At 39.7% G+C, this 18,621-nt stretch overlaps 1 protein-coding gene across 1 annotated transcript in view; it reads left to right on the top strand.

Moving 5' to 3' along the window:
- The first annotated feature begins 9,686 nt into the window (after positions 1-9,686).
- The window catches only part of CCND2 (cyclin D2), a 39,139-nt gene continuing 30,204 nt past the window's right edge, over positions 9,687-18,621 (top strand). Inside the window, exons 1-3 of the mRNA XM_051963346.1 lie at positions 9,687-10,113; positions 11,970-12,185; positions 17,316-17,475. Of these exons, the coding sequence (XP_051819306.1) occupies positions 9,919-10,113; positions 11,970-12,185; positions 17,316-17,475 (571 nt within the window). The 5' untranslated portion in view covers positions 9,687-9,918. The remainder of the gene's footprint in view (positions 10,114-11,969; positions 12,186-17,315; positions 17,476-18,621) is intronic.

Raw genomic sequence — 18,621 nt, 5'->3', positions numbered from 1 at the left:
TTAGCAATGATATCTTTAAATGTAAATGCTTTAAATGCTTAAATGGGAAAAAATGGCAGAATGGATAAGAAAACAAATCTAACCATTTGTTGAATCAAAGAAGCACATCTAAAAATAAAAAGACATAAAGAATGAAAATAAGAGGCGATAGCAAAATTGTCTAAATATTAAGTAGTTCCAGTTTCCAAGATTTGAAATCACTTTTTTTGATGTCTCTAAAAATTTGCGAAGTAAAAAGAAATGAGAACTACTTGTATGCTTAAGGAAATCAAATACAATGAAATAATACCAGTTCTAAATATATATGTACCAAATGGCAAAGTATTTCAATACATAAAGAAATGGTTAACTGGATGAAAAAAAATTCAGCAAATATAAAAAACTTTAATTTTTTCACTTAAATTGGATAAATCCAACAAAAAGAGCAACAAACAGGAAAATATTGAATATAATAAACCAATGAAGTTAAATCTGAAAAACTTAAGTCATTTTCCAGATAGAAATATTAAATAATATACATATTTCTCATTACCACATAGTATTTTTTTACTGGACAGAAAGAAATTATAAGGAAGTGAACAAAAGCAAAAATACTAAGAGTATTATAACCCAATAAAAGTAATAATTAATACAGGGAACACAAACAAAAAAATACAGACTAAGTAGAAACTTGATAATACTTTAGGGTTCTAAACAGTCTATAGTCAAAAAACAGACCATAGAAAGAATTAATAACTATGTGAACAATAATGATAATGAGATACATAACAAAATTCATGGTATGCAGCCAAAATAGTCCTCCAAGGAAAAATCTTGCTTCTGAAAAAATAAATCAAAGAGGATTGATGAAATCTAGAACTAGAACATTAACAAATGCACAAACTCAAAAGAACAAAAAGGAATTCTTGAAAATTAGAGAAGAGATTAAATGGAAAACAAAAAGGCTACAGAAATAATAAGCAATACTAAAAGCTATTTCTCTGAAAAGAATAACCACAGAAATGTTGGAAAGACCACAGAAAACAGGTGCCTTGATGCACTACTGGTTGAGTTGTGAATTGATATTATCATTCTAAAAAGCAATTTGAAGCTATACTCCTCAAATCATTAAACTGTGCATACCTTTTGACACAGGGATATTATTATCAGGCCTATATTTCAAGGACATCAGAGAAAGCAGAATATGGACTACATGTACAAAAATATTTACAGCAGATATTTTTGCGGTGGCAAAGCACTTACAACTGAAGGAGTGCCTATCAATTGGAGAAGGGCTGAACAAATGATATTACATAAATGAAATTTAAAAACTGTATGCTTTAAGAAATGAAGAAACTTGGAACGATATGAGGCATAGTGAAGTCAGCAGAACTAGGAGAACGATTTATACTATAACAATAACATAAAAATGAACAGTTTTGAGACTTAAGGTTGCTGTTTACAAGGAAATCAAAGTATGGTGGAAAGAAAAGTAGTTTGAAAGTAACAGAACTTGAGTTCAAAATTTGATTTTTTCCCTTTTATTGCCTGTATACCTTAAGGAAAATGATTGTTCATTTTAGGATCTTAGTATCATCATCTGTAAAACAAGGGTGTTTTAATTCTTTCAGGGTTTTCCCAGCTCTCAATCTTATGAATCAATGGGAAAAATCAGAGAAGCTTGGTACTCTGAATTGATCCAAACATTTTGGAAAGCAACTTGCAATTAAAAATCAAGAAATTGGGTCTACTCTTTGAACCAGATCCCCAAAGAGAGAAGCAAAATTCTGTATTCATATGCACAAATTTTATTTATGACAGCAAAAAATTGGAAATAAAATGAGTATTCTTTAACTGGAGAACTGCTGAACAAATTATGGCATATAAATGTGATGGAATATTACTAAACCCAAAAATATTTTGGATTCAGATAAATGTAGAAAACTTGCATGAACTGATACAAAGCAAATTGAGCATAAACAGGAATATAACTTATTGTTCTACAACATTTTAAAGGAACACAACTTTAAAAGCCATAAGGAAATCTGATCAATACAATAACCAATCATGATGCCAAAAGATTGCTAAAGAAACATACTTCCAAGTTGCAGTGATGGACTAAATGTTCAGAATGACACATATATTTTATGTACTAATTGTTTTGCTTGGTTGTATTTATTTGTTACAAGGGAAGGCTTCTATGTGGAGGAAAAGGAAGTTGGTAAGTAGAGATAGTAATGTGAAAATAAATACTATAAACAGCAATCAGACATTTAAAAAATACCCAAAAGAAAGCATGAGAAAGTTCAGAACAAGACACAGACTGGCAAGGCAGTTCTGTTGCTATTACCTGAATATCAGTACTTCAGTGAAATCCCCAAAACAGTGACATATTAAAATATAAATTTCTGACTTTATTATTATTTGCTATGACTACAGCTCAACTGTACTCTGTGATTTCCCCCAACATTTGATGCCCATTTAGGAAATCACCTCTAAATCCCACAAAGAATTATTTTACTCAAAGATCATTCAGCCATAATGATAATGTTAGTTAAGGTGGATCACATTAGGAATTAGCTTGGATTTTCTACTCTAATTTCATCTTTAATCATACACAATAACCAAGTTGAATGATTGATTTTATAATTTGTTTTGGTTATGCATAGTCACAAACCTTGTTTCTTATTTAAAACTAAGGGAGGAAAAATATTTCCTAGAATGGATTGACTTCTGTTATGTACAATAGAATGTAGAAATGTATTTTCAGATAAATCCTAAAACTTGGTATGTGTTCATTTATACATTTTGGAGATTACAAAACTCTGTGAACAACTAGTTTTGCATCTTTAAATTTAATCATTTTCAACATACTTTACCTCTGCAAAAAGCATTGAAAAAATAATTACTAAGCAAAATCTGTACAGTGGAATGGACTAAAATATTATTGTAACATAAGAAATTAAGAATACATGAATTCAGAGAAACCTGGAAACTTGCAAGAACTGATGCAGAAGGAAATAAGTAGAACCAGGAGAACAATTTATATTACTATAAAATTATATAAGAAAACCACTTTCAAAGATTTAAAAATCATTTTACCAAAAAAATAAGAAACAAACCAAGAAAACTAAATACTAATTATTTGACTATAATATGCGACATCAGTATGTTCAACCTTCTTATAAATGGTATGGATATTCTACTAACAAGGTAACAAACTTTGCATTTTAAAAATAAAATGTGAAATTATTGAAAAATATTTCCAGCTTCAATTTTAATTGGTGAATGATGAAGAAAACAATAAAATCAAAAGTAGACTGTTTTATTAGGAAATGGATTATAGAGGATGAGGATGTATTTCTTTTGTAATTTCTGATTAAAAATAAATATAGATTGTCATTATTCTATAAAACAATTTCTGGATATGATCTTAACAAACTAGTAACAATTTTCTTTTTAAAAGTATTTGGCTTAGTTTTTCAGAAATCCAAAAATGAATCTAAGTAAAATTTTAAAGACACATGGCTTATCGGCTCCTCAAACAATTCCTTTGGCCTCTTCACTTTTAAAAATTACATTCTTTTTTTATTGCCTCATTTATTTTTAACTAAATCATTTTATTACCTAACTTTGCACATACAAATCAATTGTGAGTAAAATCAGATGACGATGCAAGTCAGCCATAAACAATCACCAATTACACTAATACATTTTTAAAATTTCATCTTTTACTAATTATTTCTCTTAAGGGGTTATTATAAAATACTTGCTTCAGTCACATCTGTGGCTATTAAAAAGGAGTAAAAAGGGGGAAATAGGTAGAACTATTTTTAAAAGAGCATTTCTTTTATAACTGAACTTTGACAATTTAAAAAATGTTTCTATATTCCATGATACCTCATAATACCCATGATACCCAATTTGGGGTACTGAAATCTCATAATCCTCCATCTCCCAATCTGAGACAAATGATTTTACTCAGGACTGCCTTTTTTTTTTTTTTTTTTTTTTTTTTTTTAAAGAGCTCAGCTCCAAACCATTTCCTCAATGATACAACAAATCTGCCTATGGATATAAATACAAGTTTACACTGTTACTTCCTGTGGTTTGGCTGTGTGTACTTTTCCCCTTAATCCCATACCTCAAACCCCTCCAATGTCCCAGTTTTTAAAATCTTCCACTATATTTCATTATAAAATCAGAAATTGCCAATTCAGCTTAGGAAAGGAACCTTATCCCAATGTCACCCCAAATGAAAGGTTAAAAGGATCAGCAGGACTTTAAAGAAAGTAATAAATGACTGGTTAAATTTACAGTTAAGGAATCTTAGCCCCGGGTACCGGATGCCGCTTGGATAATCAATTTCCCTTCCTCCCCCCTTGCATCCTTTACTCTTGGTCAGTGAAACTAATTCATATGGTATATTTGTAAACAAATGAGAATAAACAGCTAATCTAAAAAAAATACAAGTATGCTTGTATCCACAGGCAGCTTTACTCGGTGAATAATCACTCTCCCACCAAAGCCCCCATTCTCTTCTACGTGGAAGTAGAGGGAGGGTAGGCAGAGAGGAGAGTTTATTGAGCATGAAAACTACTTTAGTGAAATTGAATCTAGAACTGACTACCTGAACAACAGAAGAACACATTCACTCATTCACTAGTCCAAAGGTCTCTAGGTTTTCCTTTAATGCTACTTTTGCTTTTACAGGAGATAGAGGGAAGTCATAGTAAGGACGTTAACAACAATCGCGTTTATTGTCAAATCTCTACATTCCGAGGCAACGGAAAAATGGTGGGTGGGGGGGAAGTGTTAAAAGGGGAAGGTTTAGCTCCCAGCAGAATCATCACGCTACTGAGCCCAATGTGAAAAGAAACTTCTTGGGAAATGAAAATGATGGCGGGGGAGGGTCGCGGAGCTGCAGGCCGAGAAGCAAAGGCAACTTTGGACCCGAGTGGCCTAAAAAGGTACTGGTGGAGGCGATTTCTGCAAACAAAATTGTCGGCAACCCTAGGATTTGCGAGACTGGACTAGGGAGAGCTCAGCTTGGCCGAAGCAGAGGAGGCTGGGGGTGGAGTGGTGTGGGGAGACCCTAAAGCCAACACCCCCCCCCCACCCAAGCTGCGGCGTCTCTCCACACCCTTCCCTCTCTCCCAGACAGCTTCCTCTTACTCTCCCAGCCCCTTCCCCCCACGTGTGAATGACGTCAAAATTCCTCGAAAAAGCCGCGTGGCGGCTACAGAGGAGTGATTGCCAAGGTTGCGCCCCCCTCCCCTGTGTCCTCAAGGGGATGGATAGCTGGCCTGGGGCCAGGAAGGCGCCCCAGGAGCGAAAACTATGGAGCAGATCAGTAGTTTTTTTTGTGTTTTTTTTTTCTCCTGGAGAGTCGGGGCTCTTCAGGATGTGGTGACTCCTTCAAGAACTCCCACCACCCATATTGTTGGAAAACACATTTCTCTGAAGCTGTAATAAATTTCCCGGCCCTGTGAGAAGTGTGAAAAGCTGAATGAGGCAGGAGGGCCGTGGAAAATTTCGATCTTTTATTTATCTTTACTTTTCCAGGAAAGAGGAGTGGGGCGAGTAGGTGAACATAAGGCAAGCGGGTAACTCCTAAAATGTACTTGCAGCATCTGCTGCCTCCGGAAGAAAACACGAGTTTGCATTAAAATATAGTAAATAAACAGAAGAATTAGACAGATAAAGACACAACACACATACACAAGACCCGACCCATCCTCTCACCTGAAACGCCCTGGGGATCCGACAGGGTTGCTCCCTGGAAACTCAAACTACACCTTCATACCTGTGCTCCCCCGCCCAGGGCAAGAGAAACTGCCACTGCTAGTTTAGTCTACAGCCCATGCCCCCCACAAACTATTCTCCTTTCAATCTTATTCCTCCTCCTTTTCTCCCTCTAAGCTTCTTTCATTTTTCTCCCCTTCTTCACTCTTCCTGGGTCACTCAGGAGATAAGTAATTTTGCGCTGAGATTAATTTTCTAGTGACCTTGGGGTTAATTATGTTTTAATTTTTCTGATCATCTCTTTCTTCATGAAATTAAAAAAACATCCACTATCAAAGAATTACTATTCTCTTCCTTACCCTGCCTCCCCTTCGCCTACTTCCCCCCTCCTCCCCCCTTGCATCTCGACCTCCAAGTTCGGCCAAGGGAGGAAATTCTCCTCAGTCTCCCAGTGTGTTGCTTGGTGAACACTGTTTACAATTGGAGGCTATGGGTCCGTGCTCTGAACACGTGCTTCTAAACTTTCACCCAGCTTTCTAGCTCACCTGGCCCGGGTGTATTTGCCAGGTGAGTGTGTTAGAGCAGATTCCAGCGCTGTTACACGCGGCTCGGAACACCGGGCTGGTCCCTACCCCTACAGCGTTTTGTACACTTTCCAACCGAAACTACATAAACACGTGGAGAAGGGGTGGGAGGGAGGGGAGGGTATAGAGAGACGGGAAAACTTGTATTCCCCCCAAATTTAGACTTAAAATTATGGACACTTTCCTTTGTGCAGTTGAGTTGCTTGAGGGAGAAGAAGCCACACCGAAAAAAACCTTGATCCCGAAGGGTATTTTTTTTAAACCTCAAAGTCAAACCCAAGCGCTTATTTTTTAGCTAAGTGTACAAATAAACTTCTGACCCCCTCTCCAAAATGCGCTTTTTAATGTGTGCTTGGAAACCAAAGTGCTTTCTTCTTTGCGCCATAGTGCCTTTTTACATGTTTTTGTTTTTGTTCTTAACGCTACGTTTTAGCCTCGTAGACGGCTCGTGTGGACAATCCCCTTCCCCCACGAAGATAAATTGGAGGCTGGAGAGTGATAAAGAGCGCTGCTAGTGTACGGGAGCAGTCGGTAATGGGAAGAAGAGAATGAGGAAACTTTTAAAGAGGCTTTCATGGACTTAGCCTGGAAGGCGGAATTTGCCCGAGCTCACGATCTTAATGAATGAAGGATAGAATCGGAGATTTCTTTCTTGTCCCTCCACTCCCCTCCCCCTTTCTACTCAGCCTCCCTTTGCTGGTATTTCAAAGTAAAGCAAGGCTCGAGTCGGAGAGCGGGGGAAGGGCGGCAGAGTAGATTTAGCATCTTAGTCTACCCCCCAAAGGCTCGAGGACTAGTCACCCCAGCTTCCCTTCCCCAGGGGAAGTAAGGCCTGGGGGAATTGAGACTTGCTTCATCCCACCAAAGTGCAGCAATGAGATCGGTACTTTCCATTTTCTTGCATAGAGATGGGGCAGGGACGGTGACCAGTTATCAAATAATGCAAAATATGAATGACACACAGCCGGGCTGGAAACTGCCCCCGGCTTCTGTCCTTGCTTACCCAATTACATATCTTCTTCCTTTAAAATGCGCCTCCCTCCTTCCTTCTCTTTCCAACCCGTTCTCCCCCCCCCCCCGCCCTCCCCCACACACATACACATAAACCACGGCTGTTTGATCTGTAGGTTAGGTGAAGTTTGAGTTATTTCTCAATGACTTTTAAAAATAAGAGATGTTTATTTATCCGAAATGACTCAAATCCCCAGTCGGGAACTCCAAGCTGACTAAAATCAATAGTTTAAATGAGTTTACTGTATTCCTAGTAATACTTTATTCAAACCGAGGGTCATCTATGGCGCAGAACACTTTCAAGTTTGCAAGTTGGGTTTGCCCAGGGAGCTTTTTAGCTTTTTTTTATTTCTACAAAATTAATGGCTTCCAATTAACAACCACACATCCCTCTACTCCTGCCCCCCACAGAGTATACGGGATACCGATTCTTTCCCTATTGATTAGGTCTGAGGGTTCCTCCTTCCTTTCCCCAGCCCCCTCTTCGCTTCTCGCCAACTTAGCTTTCTTTTGATATAGAGGGGAATGCTTCCTACTAAGAAAAAAAAAAGTAATCTGCCCAGTAACATTCAGCGCGCAGTAGCAAGAGTCTCGGAGCTATTGGCTATGCAAATAGAGGGAGGGGAGAGAAAGCTCCCCAAACTCTTACTCACCCTTTTAAAGTGATATGCCCCCTCCCCTCAACCATCCACCCCTTCCGCCCCACCCTCCTTTAAAGGGGCTGAATTAATTACATGTACTTTGGATTTTCTCCATTTCTACCTACTCTTTGCTATTCCACCTCTGGGTCTTCATGAAAGTCTCATGAACAAGATCATCTAACCTTCACCGCCTCCACACCACACCACATCACCTTCTCCTCTCCTCCCCCCTCCCCTTTGCTTTCACATCTCCCTTTCTCCAGTCCCTTGTCATTAAAGCTTGCAAAACTTTTTAACCCAGTATATCGGGTAGGAGAAGAACCTAGTGCCCGGTACCCCCCAGCACGTGCTACCTCTGCCCCAAGGGCGTGGCGAGGAGATAGCTAGGGTGACATCCCATTCTCCTCATTAGATGCTATAAGGTGGGAGAGAATAGCCGTGACCTAGAATCAGGGTCCGGGCATTTCATAACTAATTAAAAGAAAGAAAACGATGTCCGCCAGCAATGCATCCTGAGGAGCAACTTGGATGCACGCAAATTGACAGCGGAGATTGTCAGCTATGCGCAGAAGGGAGAGGTGGGGGAGGGGAGCTAAATCTAATCAGTCCCCTCCTCCACCTCCCCTCTATTTCCTAGAAAGCTGTATCTGTGTGGTCAGGCCCTGTTCAGAAACCTCCGGCTGCTTCTCCGCAGATAGAGGCAAAGTCAAGCTAGAGGGGGCTTAAACTCCCGAATGCTTGCTACTGGGGAACCCCTGGCTTTCATTCAGGCCTTATGCCAAACTCCTCTTTCCCTACCTTACCCTTCTTTTATCCTTGTATCCCCATCCCTTCTAGCCAATTGCTTCATGTCCCCCCACTATACACACACACACACACACACACACACACACACACACACACACACACACAAACCCCCTAGCGCAGAATGCTTCCCTCTAGGAGTTCCTGTCTGCTGGGGGTGCATCCACCCACCCTGGAACCGTCCCCCTTCCTCTTCCTTCTCTTGCTAGTCTAGTGGAAAGGAAGGTGGTTTATGCGAGCGCGCGCGCGGGACTCGGAGGGGAGGCGGGGACGGGACATTGTATTCTGAGCACTTTTAGCTAAAGTGCTCTGAAAGTTTATCTGGAGCACAGGCGAGGCTTGAGCCTCAACCCTATCAGAAGCTAGTCATGCAATTTTTTTTTCAAATAAATCCCAATTTTTCACTTAAAGATCAATTTCAAAATTGTCCACTCCCCCCTCCCTTGCATACATCCTTCACTATGCACGCATCTGGAGAAAGATATAGGAAAGCCAAAGTGAGCATAGGCAGGGTTTTATTTGGGGAAATGGGAATGCTCCCACCCCCACCCAAACATACACTGCACTAAGACTTTTGGGACAGTCTGTAGGATACAATTCATTGAAAAAGTGGAGGAAAGAGGTGAAACGGGAAGCTGTCATTTTTTATGGGCTACCCTATACGTGGGCCCCTGGTTCCTTTTTGCTAGAGCGGATAGAGGGAGAGGGCAAAGGAGAAAAGAAAAGGGGTGGGGGGAGCGTTTGATGTTACATCTCACCAGCTGCTGTTCTCCATAATAACGAGAGGGGAAGGGAGGGAGAGAAGCTGAAAGAAGGAGCGGAGGAGGAACTAGGGGGAGGAGAGGGAGGGAGGGAGGAGAGGGAGGGAGGGAGGGAGGGGAGCTAACTGCCCAGCCGGCTTACGTCACTGCCTCCTCTGCAGGAGGAAAGAGAGCCTAAGACCAGAAAAGTTTGAAGGGAGAGCAGGAGTGAGCGGAGCAGCTCTCTTACAGCCTCTTCCTCATTTACCCATCTTGCTTCCCTTCCTTCGCCCCCTCCCTTCTTTTTCTAAAAGAAGGAGGTAAGGACTCCCACCCACCCCCCAAAACCTTTTCTAATCTCGAGGAAAAGGAGGGGGGCGGGGAGGGAAGAGAAGTAGATTCCTTGGGAACGTCATGGAGCTGCTGTGCTGCGAGGTGGACCCCATCCGGAGGGCTGTGCCGGACCCCAGCCTCTTGTTCGATGACCGCGTTTTGCTTAACTTGCTTACCATCGAGGAACGCTATCTACCCCAGTGCTCCTATTTCAAATGTGTTCAAAAGGACATTCAACCCTACATGAGGAGAATGGTGGCGACTTGGATGCTGGAGGTTGGTCTGGACCCTCCCCATGGAAAACCTCTCCCCCCCCTTCACATGTTCACCTTTATTTCGGGGATCTTGAGGGACTGAGACCTCAGAACTTTTGCATCGCGCACTCTTAACCTAAACTCGGTTATTCCGCGCGCGCCTTTGCTGGACTCGTGGCCTTTTTTATGATCTGCGCGAGGCAGGATTGGGGGCGGGGGAGGAGGGAAAATGTGGGGGATTGGGCTGAATCTGGGTGAGATTTGCAGTTGTGGGGTGGCGGCCCGAGAGGGTAAGGCTGAGGGCTTTTGAGCTTGCCCGCGTGTGCAGGTTCGCATGTGTTTCTCTGCTTCCAACCCCCAACCTGCGGAGGCTGCTTTCAGCGTGTCTGTGCAGCGTGTGTGTGTATGTATATATGTGTGTGTCCGCGCGCATGTGTACTTTGTATGTGTGTATGGATATGTGAGCAGAAAAGTTGCAAAAAAAAAAAAAAAAAAAGTAAAAAGCCAAATTATCTCAGCCCCAAGTCTCCGCATGCGGTCGGGGATCCACTGTTGGCATTGAAGAGTGGGCTGGGGGGAGGGGGAGCGGAGAAGGAAGAAGGGCCGGGAATTAAAGTAGCCCCAAACTCTGCAAAAAATAGGGGGGCAGAGATGACCCCCACACACACATACCCTTTCTCCTCCCCCACCCAAATCTTTGCCCAGTAAGTTTCTCAAAGTGCCCACGTATGCATAGCCTTGGACCTGCCATGGTTTCGCCATGTTGCTTTGCAAATTCGGGTTCAAGAATCTTGAAATTACCACTGGATCTTCAGAAGATCTCCCTCATTACCCCAGTACCCCTCTTCTGCCTTTTTATTCTGCTCCCAATCCCACATCCCTAGAAGGATTACTTAAGGAGTTCAGTTTAAGAGTTTGCTTCCTGCGGAGATTTGGGTGGGGTGAGGAAGGAAAGGAAAGGGGTTCAGGACACCCCTAAAAGAAGTAAGAAGGTGGCCCACCCTCAGTTGCTCTTTAGAGCAACCCCATTTCTCCACCCCCACCCCCACTACCTTCCCTTGCTCTCATCCTTGTGGGGCCCAGCAGGACATAGCGGTCACTTGCTTTCTTAACCGCTTCTGAGCGAGTTGGACCTCTATAAGAAGCATTCTAAAAAGTCGGAATAAAAGTGTCTAATCACTCCCAGAAAACAAATTTGGAAAGCCGGAACCCTTCTTGGGGTTTTAGCGCTGAAATGGCTCCTCTAGAATTATTCCTCGATTTTTAGTAAATTTTTGAAACAGCCACGGCAACTTCTCCGACTCTGAGCAACTGAGACTGCGACATTTCTTCCTCTCCTCCCTCCCCCCCTTTTCTCCACCCCCACCCCCACCCCCACCCCCACCCCACTAGCAACTACTGGATCTCGGAGCCACGATTTCCCACCGACACCACCCTAAGCATTTTTTTCAATTACATGGAACGATAGAGGAAGGGTCCTGAGGTTTGATTATATCCAAGTACTGCCTACCAGTTGCCTGGGTAATTTTGATTTTATTTTTCAGTATGAAGAAATTTTTTTAAAAAAGAGTGAGAGCCAGCAAAAGAAGTATGTAGCAAGAGAAAGTGGGATGGGCAAGCTACTGCTTATTCCTTTGACTTGTGGATTTTATTTAATTCATTTCTTTTTTTTTTTCCTTTAATGGAATCGGGATGTCAGATACCTGGTCAGCTGTCTATAACTTCCTGTCTCTAATCTTATAACTCCATCACATCCGCAGCCCTCCCCATCCCCTAAAATGAAATCGTTTGAGTTGGTTAACTATATTCTGGTTCTCCCTTTTTATCTCCCACACTCTCTTCTCCCTTCCCCCTACCCTTCTTATCCACCCATTGTAGGTCTGTGAAGAGCAGAAATGCGAAGAAGAGGTTTTCCCTTTAGCCATGAATTACCTGGATCGTTTCTTAGCCGGGGTGCCCACTCCTAAGTGCCGTCTCCAACTCCTGGGTGCTGTCTGCATGTTCCTGGCCTCTAAGCTGAAGGAAACCATCCCCCTCACGGCAGAGAAACTGTGCATTTATACAGATAATTCTGTCAAACCCCAAGAGCTGCTGGTAATTAATGCCTCCTCCTTCCAATTCTGTTCCGCCTTAGCCCCTTTCCTAGATTCTTGTATTTACTATAGCTCTTTAATACTGCTATCTTTCTCTTTTGTGGAGATATCTCGATCAAGAAAAGAAGGTATAAATCTGGGTTGTTTAAATTTATACTTGTATATCAGTAATAAGTATCTATTTGGTGAGAGATAGGAATGATGACAGGAGTCTTCTGATCTACAGAGATTGAATTTGAATCTTTAAATGCTGATAAAATAATAATCCGACTTTTCTAGATGGGAATCTGACCTGACTGTAGACTTAGAACTTGGAAGAGATCTGGGAGGTGTTCTCAATCTATCTCCTCATTTTGCAAATGAGGAAACTGAGGCATGCAATGATGGAATAAGTTGCTCAGGATACAGGTATTAGTAAGTAACTTCTGAGCTGCACCATGTATCGTAATACCCTATATCCCAGTGATACCTTAGGGGCAAAGTAGACTTTCAGTAGTTGACTTGGTTCTTAGCATCTCTGAAGTAATAGACTTTTTTAGGGCAAGATTTTTTTTTTTTTTTGTTTTGCACCAAGTTTGGAGGAAAAGGAGAGAGAGAGAGTTGACAGATTACAAGCCAATGGCTCTGGTTCGATTTCTTCTTTTGGGGTTTATTAGGAAACAACACCCCCTTCTTTCACCCTATCCCCCAAACCTTATAAAGATAGATGAAAATCTTCCCTCTCTTTTTTTATACAAAACAACCCCTTTCTTTTCCCCTGAAGCTGTCTCTTATAAACCAGGAATTGAGTAGTAGTCTTTATGTCTTCCATCTCTGTAATCTATATAGTGACTATGTTCTATAAAAAAGTGGTTGGGATTCTCCTAAGGAAATTATATTAACTGGTAAAGGGGGCCGTTCCTACGGGCGGTGCTGCCATCTAATGGCAGAAATTCATAACCGTAGAGGTAGGAGGAAGGATTTGCCAAGGGGTATATAGACAGCCACAGTGAATGACTTCACCTTTGAAACACTGCCAAATTTCAGCTGCTTCTCTGAGGCTGAAGAAAAGTGGTTTCCTCTAGAGAGATATCTCTTTTTAAAATTGTGCAAGAAAAAACTCTTGCACCAATATCCTTTTATAGAACTAGAAGCTGGGGTTTCAACCTAGCTTTGTAGTCAGTAAGACCTCAGGATTTCGCCAGTTTCCAAAAATAGTTGAAGTTGACTTTGGAGCTTATAGAAGGGAAACTGTAGGGTTTGGGGACCAGGCTATTATTTATTCTGTGGGTAATGGAATGTGCCCATATCAATTCATAAGAGCCGGAAGAAAGATGTCAACATCAGTGACAGCTCCATTCATTTCAACACACTGGCAAATTCAGAAGTCATGTGTTTGATTTAACAAATATTCTTTAATCATGTCCTTTGTGCAAGACACCAGACTAATGGGTCAGGCTAACATTTTGTATGGTGCCTTGAAATTCAACATTCTGCTTGCTTAGGACAAATGTAGAGATCTTCAGTTAAGGGCAAAATCAATAGGAAAATATTATGATCTCTGACTTCATAGAACTTGTAGTCAAGTGGGGTAAAGAAATGTATTCACAGATAAATATAATACCAATTGAACTTTAATATGCAAGACATTTTCAGAGTTCCCTGAAAACCTAGATTGGAAGCTTCATAGTATTAAGTAGTCATCTTTAAAGGCTATGATACCATTCCCCATTCTCCTATCATAGACAGCTAATTTTATTGCTGGAAAAGGAATCTTGAACACCATGGGTTCCAAGTCATTTTCTAGATGAAGAAATCAAGACTCAGAAATATGTGTGTCAAGATTAAAGAGCTAGTTAGTAGGTGGGTGGGGAGAGTGGGAGGAAATACTACCGAAGCTTAATTTTCCAGACTAAGAAATTAGGACAATATTTTGAACAGTTTTTAAACTGAACAAGAAAAAGAGAGTTGAATTTCTTAGGACAAATGTGAAAGTATTATTGGACGCTGGGTTTTCTTTCTTTTCCTTCCTTTTGAAGAAATCCTCTGGCAAATTTTTTTCGTCTGTTTCACCTTGGACAAAATTTCGTAAAGGAGCTCACTGAGGTCTGATCTTTAAGGAAACTGATGGTGCAAGACCTAGAAGATCTGATATTTGCATGCTTAGCCCTCGGACTGAATAATAAAGGCAGTCTTATCAAAGCAGAAGGGAGAGCTAACACTAATGATGGGAATAAAGATACAAAAAAGAGCTTAAGCAAGAATGTTGAGTCAAATAATGACTGTATTAGGGTTAAAAAAAATTTTTTTAATCTATTTTATAAGTACAAGATGGGGGTATTTGTGGCTAGACAGCATTTCATCTTAAAAAAAAAAAACAAATCTTGAGTTTTTGTAGTCTGCATGTTCAAAATTCATCTTTATTGTGATATAGCAGCCAAAAAAAAGTTGGTTTTGGTATATATTAAGAGAGGTATAATCTCAAGGATTAGGGAGGTAAAAGTTTCTCTGTATTCTGCCCTGGTCAAAGTATTTGTAGAGTTTTGTATTCAGTTCTAGATACTATATTTTAGAAGGGATATTGATAAGCTGAAGGGTGTCTTGTGAAGGAAGGCCAAAATGGAGAAAGACCTTGAAATGATGAGGGGAAGTATCTTGGAAAAGAAAAGGCTTAGTAGATACAAAAGAGTAATAACCAAATGTTGGAAGGAAACTTATGTGGAAAATAGAGTGGCCTTATTCAGTTTGGTTCTAGATAGTAGAACTGTGAGAAGTAAATGAGAGTTTCAAAGTATTAAATAGAAAGTCGATACTAGGCAACACCAAGAATTGAAGATATCTCAAAATAGAAGATACTACCTCAAGTAAGTAGGCAACTAGGTGGTAAAGAGAAAGAACACTGGACCTGGAATCAATAAAACCTGAATTCAGATGTGACCTCATATACTTGAGTGTATGACCCTGGGCAAGTCACTTAATCCTATTTGCCTCAGTTTCCTGATCTATAAAATGAGCCAGAAAAGAAAATGGCAAACTACTCTGGTGTCTTTGCCAAGAAAACCCCAAATGGGATCATAAAGTGTTAAGACATGATTAACAAAAAACAAACAAACCTCAGGAAATAGTAGATGCCCTTTCATTGAAAGACTTCAAGCAGAAACAAGATATCCATTTGGGGTATTATATTATAGAAAAGATAATTATTCAGGAATAGGTTGAATTCTAAAATCCTTTCAAAATCTGAAATGATGATTCTTTGATCTTCAAATCATGCCATATAGAAAAATGAGATTTCTAATAACAGCCCCTATTGTAGCACATTTAGGTGAGCATCTTAAAAGTGTCTCATTTTCCAAAATTATTGCATGATTTGTCTGGGAAGATTTTAGTTTATTCTACTTTTCTTTATTTTCTTCCTTCCTTCCTTCCTTCCTTCACCTCTACAAAAATAAGTATGCCATTTTTTGCCTTTGCCTAAGAAGTATAATCAGACTATTGCAAGATACAAGTTGCCATGGAGCAGGGTCAAGGAAGATTATTTCAATCTTCATTTTTCCAAAAGGAATTAAATTACTAAACTTCACTGACGCAGACATTAAAAATAAATTTTTACAGAAGGACCACAGCGACCTTGGCACTATCTAACTGTTAGTTATGCTTTCTAGGTGGACAAACAGCAGCATGGGATTTGGGACAAAGAGAAATAGAATCTTGGCAAAGAAAAAATATCAGGGAAATACGCTCCCTAGACTCGCCAAGAATTTATATTTTTAACAAAAGAAGAAAATCAGTAATTTTAACAGTTTAAACTTGAGATCATCTACTCCAACTAGTATCTGATCAAGCAAAGTAATAGTATAGAGCTTTGTGGATCTTAAATGTCAGCTTTTGTTAACAATATTACTCTTTACACTGTCCCAATGAGTGGTCAACCTTCTTCTGTTTGGAAATCTCAAGATATAGAGGACCCAGTAATTCTGAAGACAGCCCATTTTCCTTGGATAGCTATAATTGTTAGGGTTGGGTTGGGGCGGGGGTGTTTTGGGTTTTTTGTTTGTTTTGTTTTGTTTTGTTTTGTTTTGTTTAAAGATCCAGTCAAATCTATTTTTCTGTCATTGTTACATATTGCTTCTCTTTTTGCCCTTTGGAATCAAGCTAAACCCTTTTCCATATGATAATCTTCTATTACTTGATGCTAACTACCCTATCTACCAAGGCCTTCCCAAGCTCAATTTCTTCTGGTTTGTCATTTTCTCTAGTCCCTATATCTTACTATGGTCGCACTGTAGCTTATCAGTATGTCATCACTAAAATGGGACATCCGGGACATGATGCAATACTCTGGGTATTGTCTGCCTACCTTCTGAGGTAGGCATTCCCTCTTTTAATATAGCCTAAGATATTGTTCTTTTCTCTTGTTATTATATTGCACATACACACACACACACACACACACACACACATACACATATACACATATATATACATATTATATATATATATATATATATATATATGATTTATTCTTATCTTTCCCATTTAGTACTTGTGAAGTTGTTTTCTTGAATCCTCGATTAGGATTTTACATTTATTTCTATCTTAACAAATTTAGCCCTGCATTCCATATACTATTAAGATCTTTTTTGGATTCTGATACTCATTGAATATTACATACTTTATCTTCCTCAGTTTTACTTCTCCAAATCCTACCTTTTTCAAGGCTTCACACAAGTGTTATCTCCTAGACTATCCAATCTTGCTGATAGTCTGTGGCATATGTCAGCATTACAAATTAAAATTGACTCCCTTCCAGCTTTGCATCTATGTCACCTGTAAATTTGATAAGTTATACTGTAGTCCCAGGCAGATTTCTGAGGGATGACACTAGAAATCTTTTTGTATTAACCATAAACCATTTATTACTACTTTCTACTGTAAGTAAAATGCTACCTACATTTGCATTTTACTCTTCTAATAACATGAAGAGGTTCCCCACTATACGATAGTTTCACAAAACATTGAAGGTATGGGGAGAAGAGTTCAAGCCTAAAACCTTAGCAGTGATTTAATGCCATTCATCAGAATCCCTTGCATCTCTCCTTCCAGTATATTCAGATTCTATTCTTTTTTTTCCCCCTTTCTTTCCCCCCAGGAGTGGGAATTGGTGGTATTGGGCAAGTTGAAGTGGAACTTGGCAGCTGTGACCCCTCACGATTTCATCGAGCACATTTTACGGAAGCTGCCCCTGCCGAAAGACAAGCTGCTTTTGATCCGAAAGCATGCACAGACTTTTATTGCTCTTTGTGCAACAGGTAAGGGTAGTTTTCTGGTTTTCACGGGTTTGAGAAGACTGAGAAATGCGCAGTGGGGGACACACTTTGGTAGGTTCCTAAAGGAAAAATTCACATAAACCTGTTTTTTTAATTGTTTAGAACAAATTTTTTGTGTCCTAATACTGGAATATCCTCAGTTTCATTGCTATAATATTTAATCTTTTAAGAGGATGTATAGTTTGGAGATAAGCTGAAAAGAAATTGAGGAGTGAGTTTAAATGTAAGTTAAAGGAATAATATCAAAGTATAGATCCTCCTATCCTAATAAAGGAGAATAGTGGAAGTCTGGAAAAATATAATTAGCTGTTTTCTCTTCCTCCTTGAGTGAACACTACACTATCTTGATTCTTGGCATTGTAAAAATGGACTCAGCAAGCACATTCTTTATTTTAAAACATTTCAAACTTGTATTATACTTAACCACATTAGATGGTTGGTTCTCTTGGACCCCCTTTTCCCTCAGTATCTAAAGAAAGTAGAGGTGAAATGTAACATCACCTCTCTGAATGAAAACCTTCCATTGTTTATTATTTCTTTGTAGTAGGTTGCATTTAGTATGTGAAGCCCAGGCTTCCAGTGAAGGATTGTGACTTGAAATTGAGTTAGTTAAAGCATCACTTTACCTACAGAATACATATGGGCAGAGCTGCCTGAGGAGATGGTCATTCAGCTCAGAAGGGAGTTGCATAGCTATCTGTATTTTAGGAATTAATTTCTGTGATACTTAGAGCTAGGGTTCTTAAACATTTTTGTTATAGCCTCTTTGAGTATTCTAGTGAAGCCTATGGACCTTTCTCTGAATAATGCACAAAATAAATTACTTAGGAGTACAAAGGAATCCAAAAGTTAGTAAAATTAAAGTGTAAATTTTCCTAATTAAGTTAAAAAACCTCCAAGAGGTCCAGGAATCTCAGGTTAAGGAAAATGGCATGGAAACATATATACAAAACAAACTACATACAGGCTAAGTGGGAAATAATTAACAGAAGGAAGGCATTGGAATTAAGAAGGCTTGGTGAAGGTACTTAAAGGAAGCCAGGAAAATCAGTAGGTAGAGTGGAGGATTGGTAGAGGAGTTTTCTATACCAATCTAATCACTGAGCCAGTCAAAAGAAAAGGCTTATA

Source organism: Antechinus flavipes, chromosome 5, assembly GCF_016432865.1.
Source record: "Antechinus flavipes isolate AdamAnt ecotype Samford, QLD, Australia chromosome 5, AdamAnt_v2, whole genome shotgun sequence".
NCBI classification, from domain to species: domain Eukaryota; kingdom Metazoa; phylum Chordata; class Mammalia; order Dasyuromorphia; family Dasyuridae; genus Antechinus; species Antechinus flavipes.
This window is presented reverse-complemented; position numbering and strand designations above follow the sequence as displayed.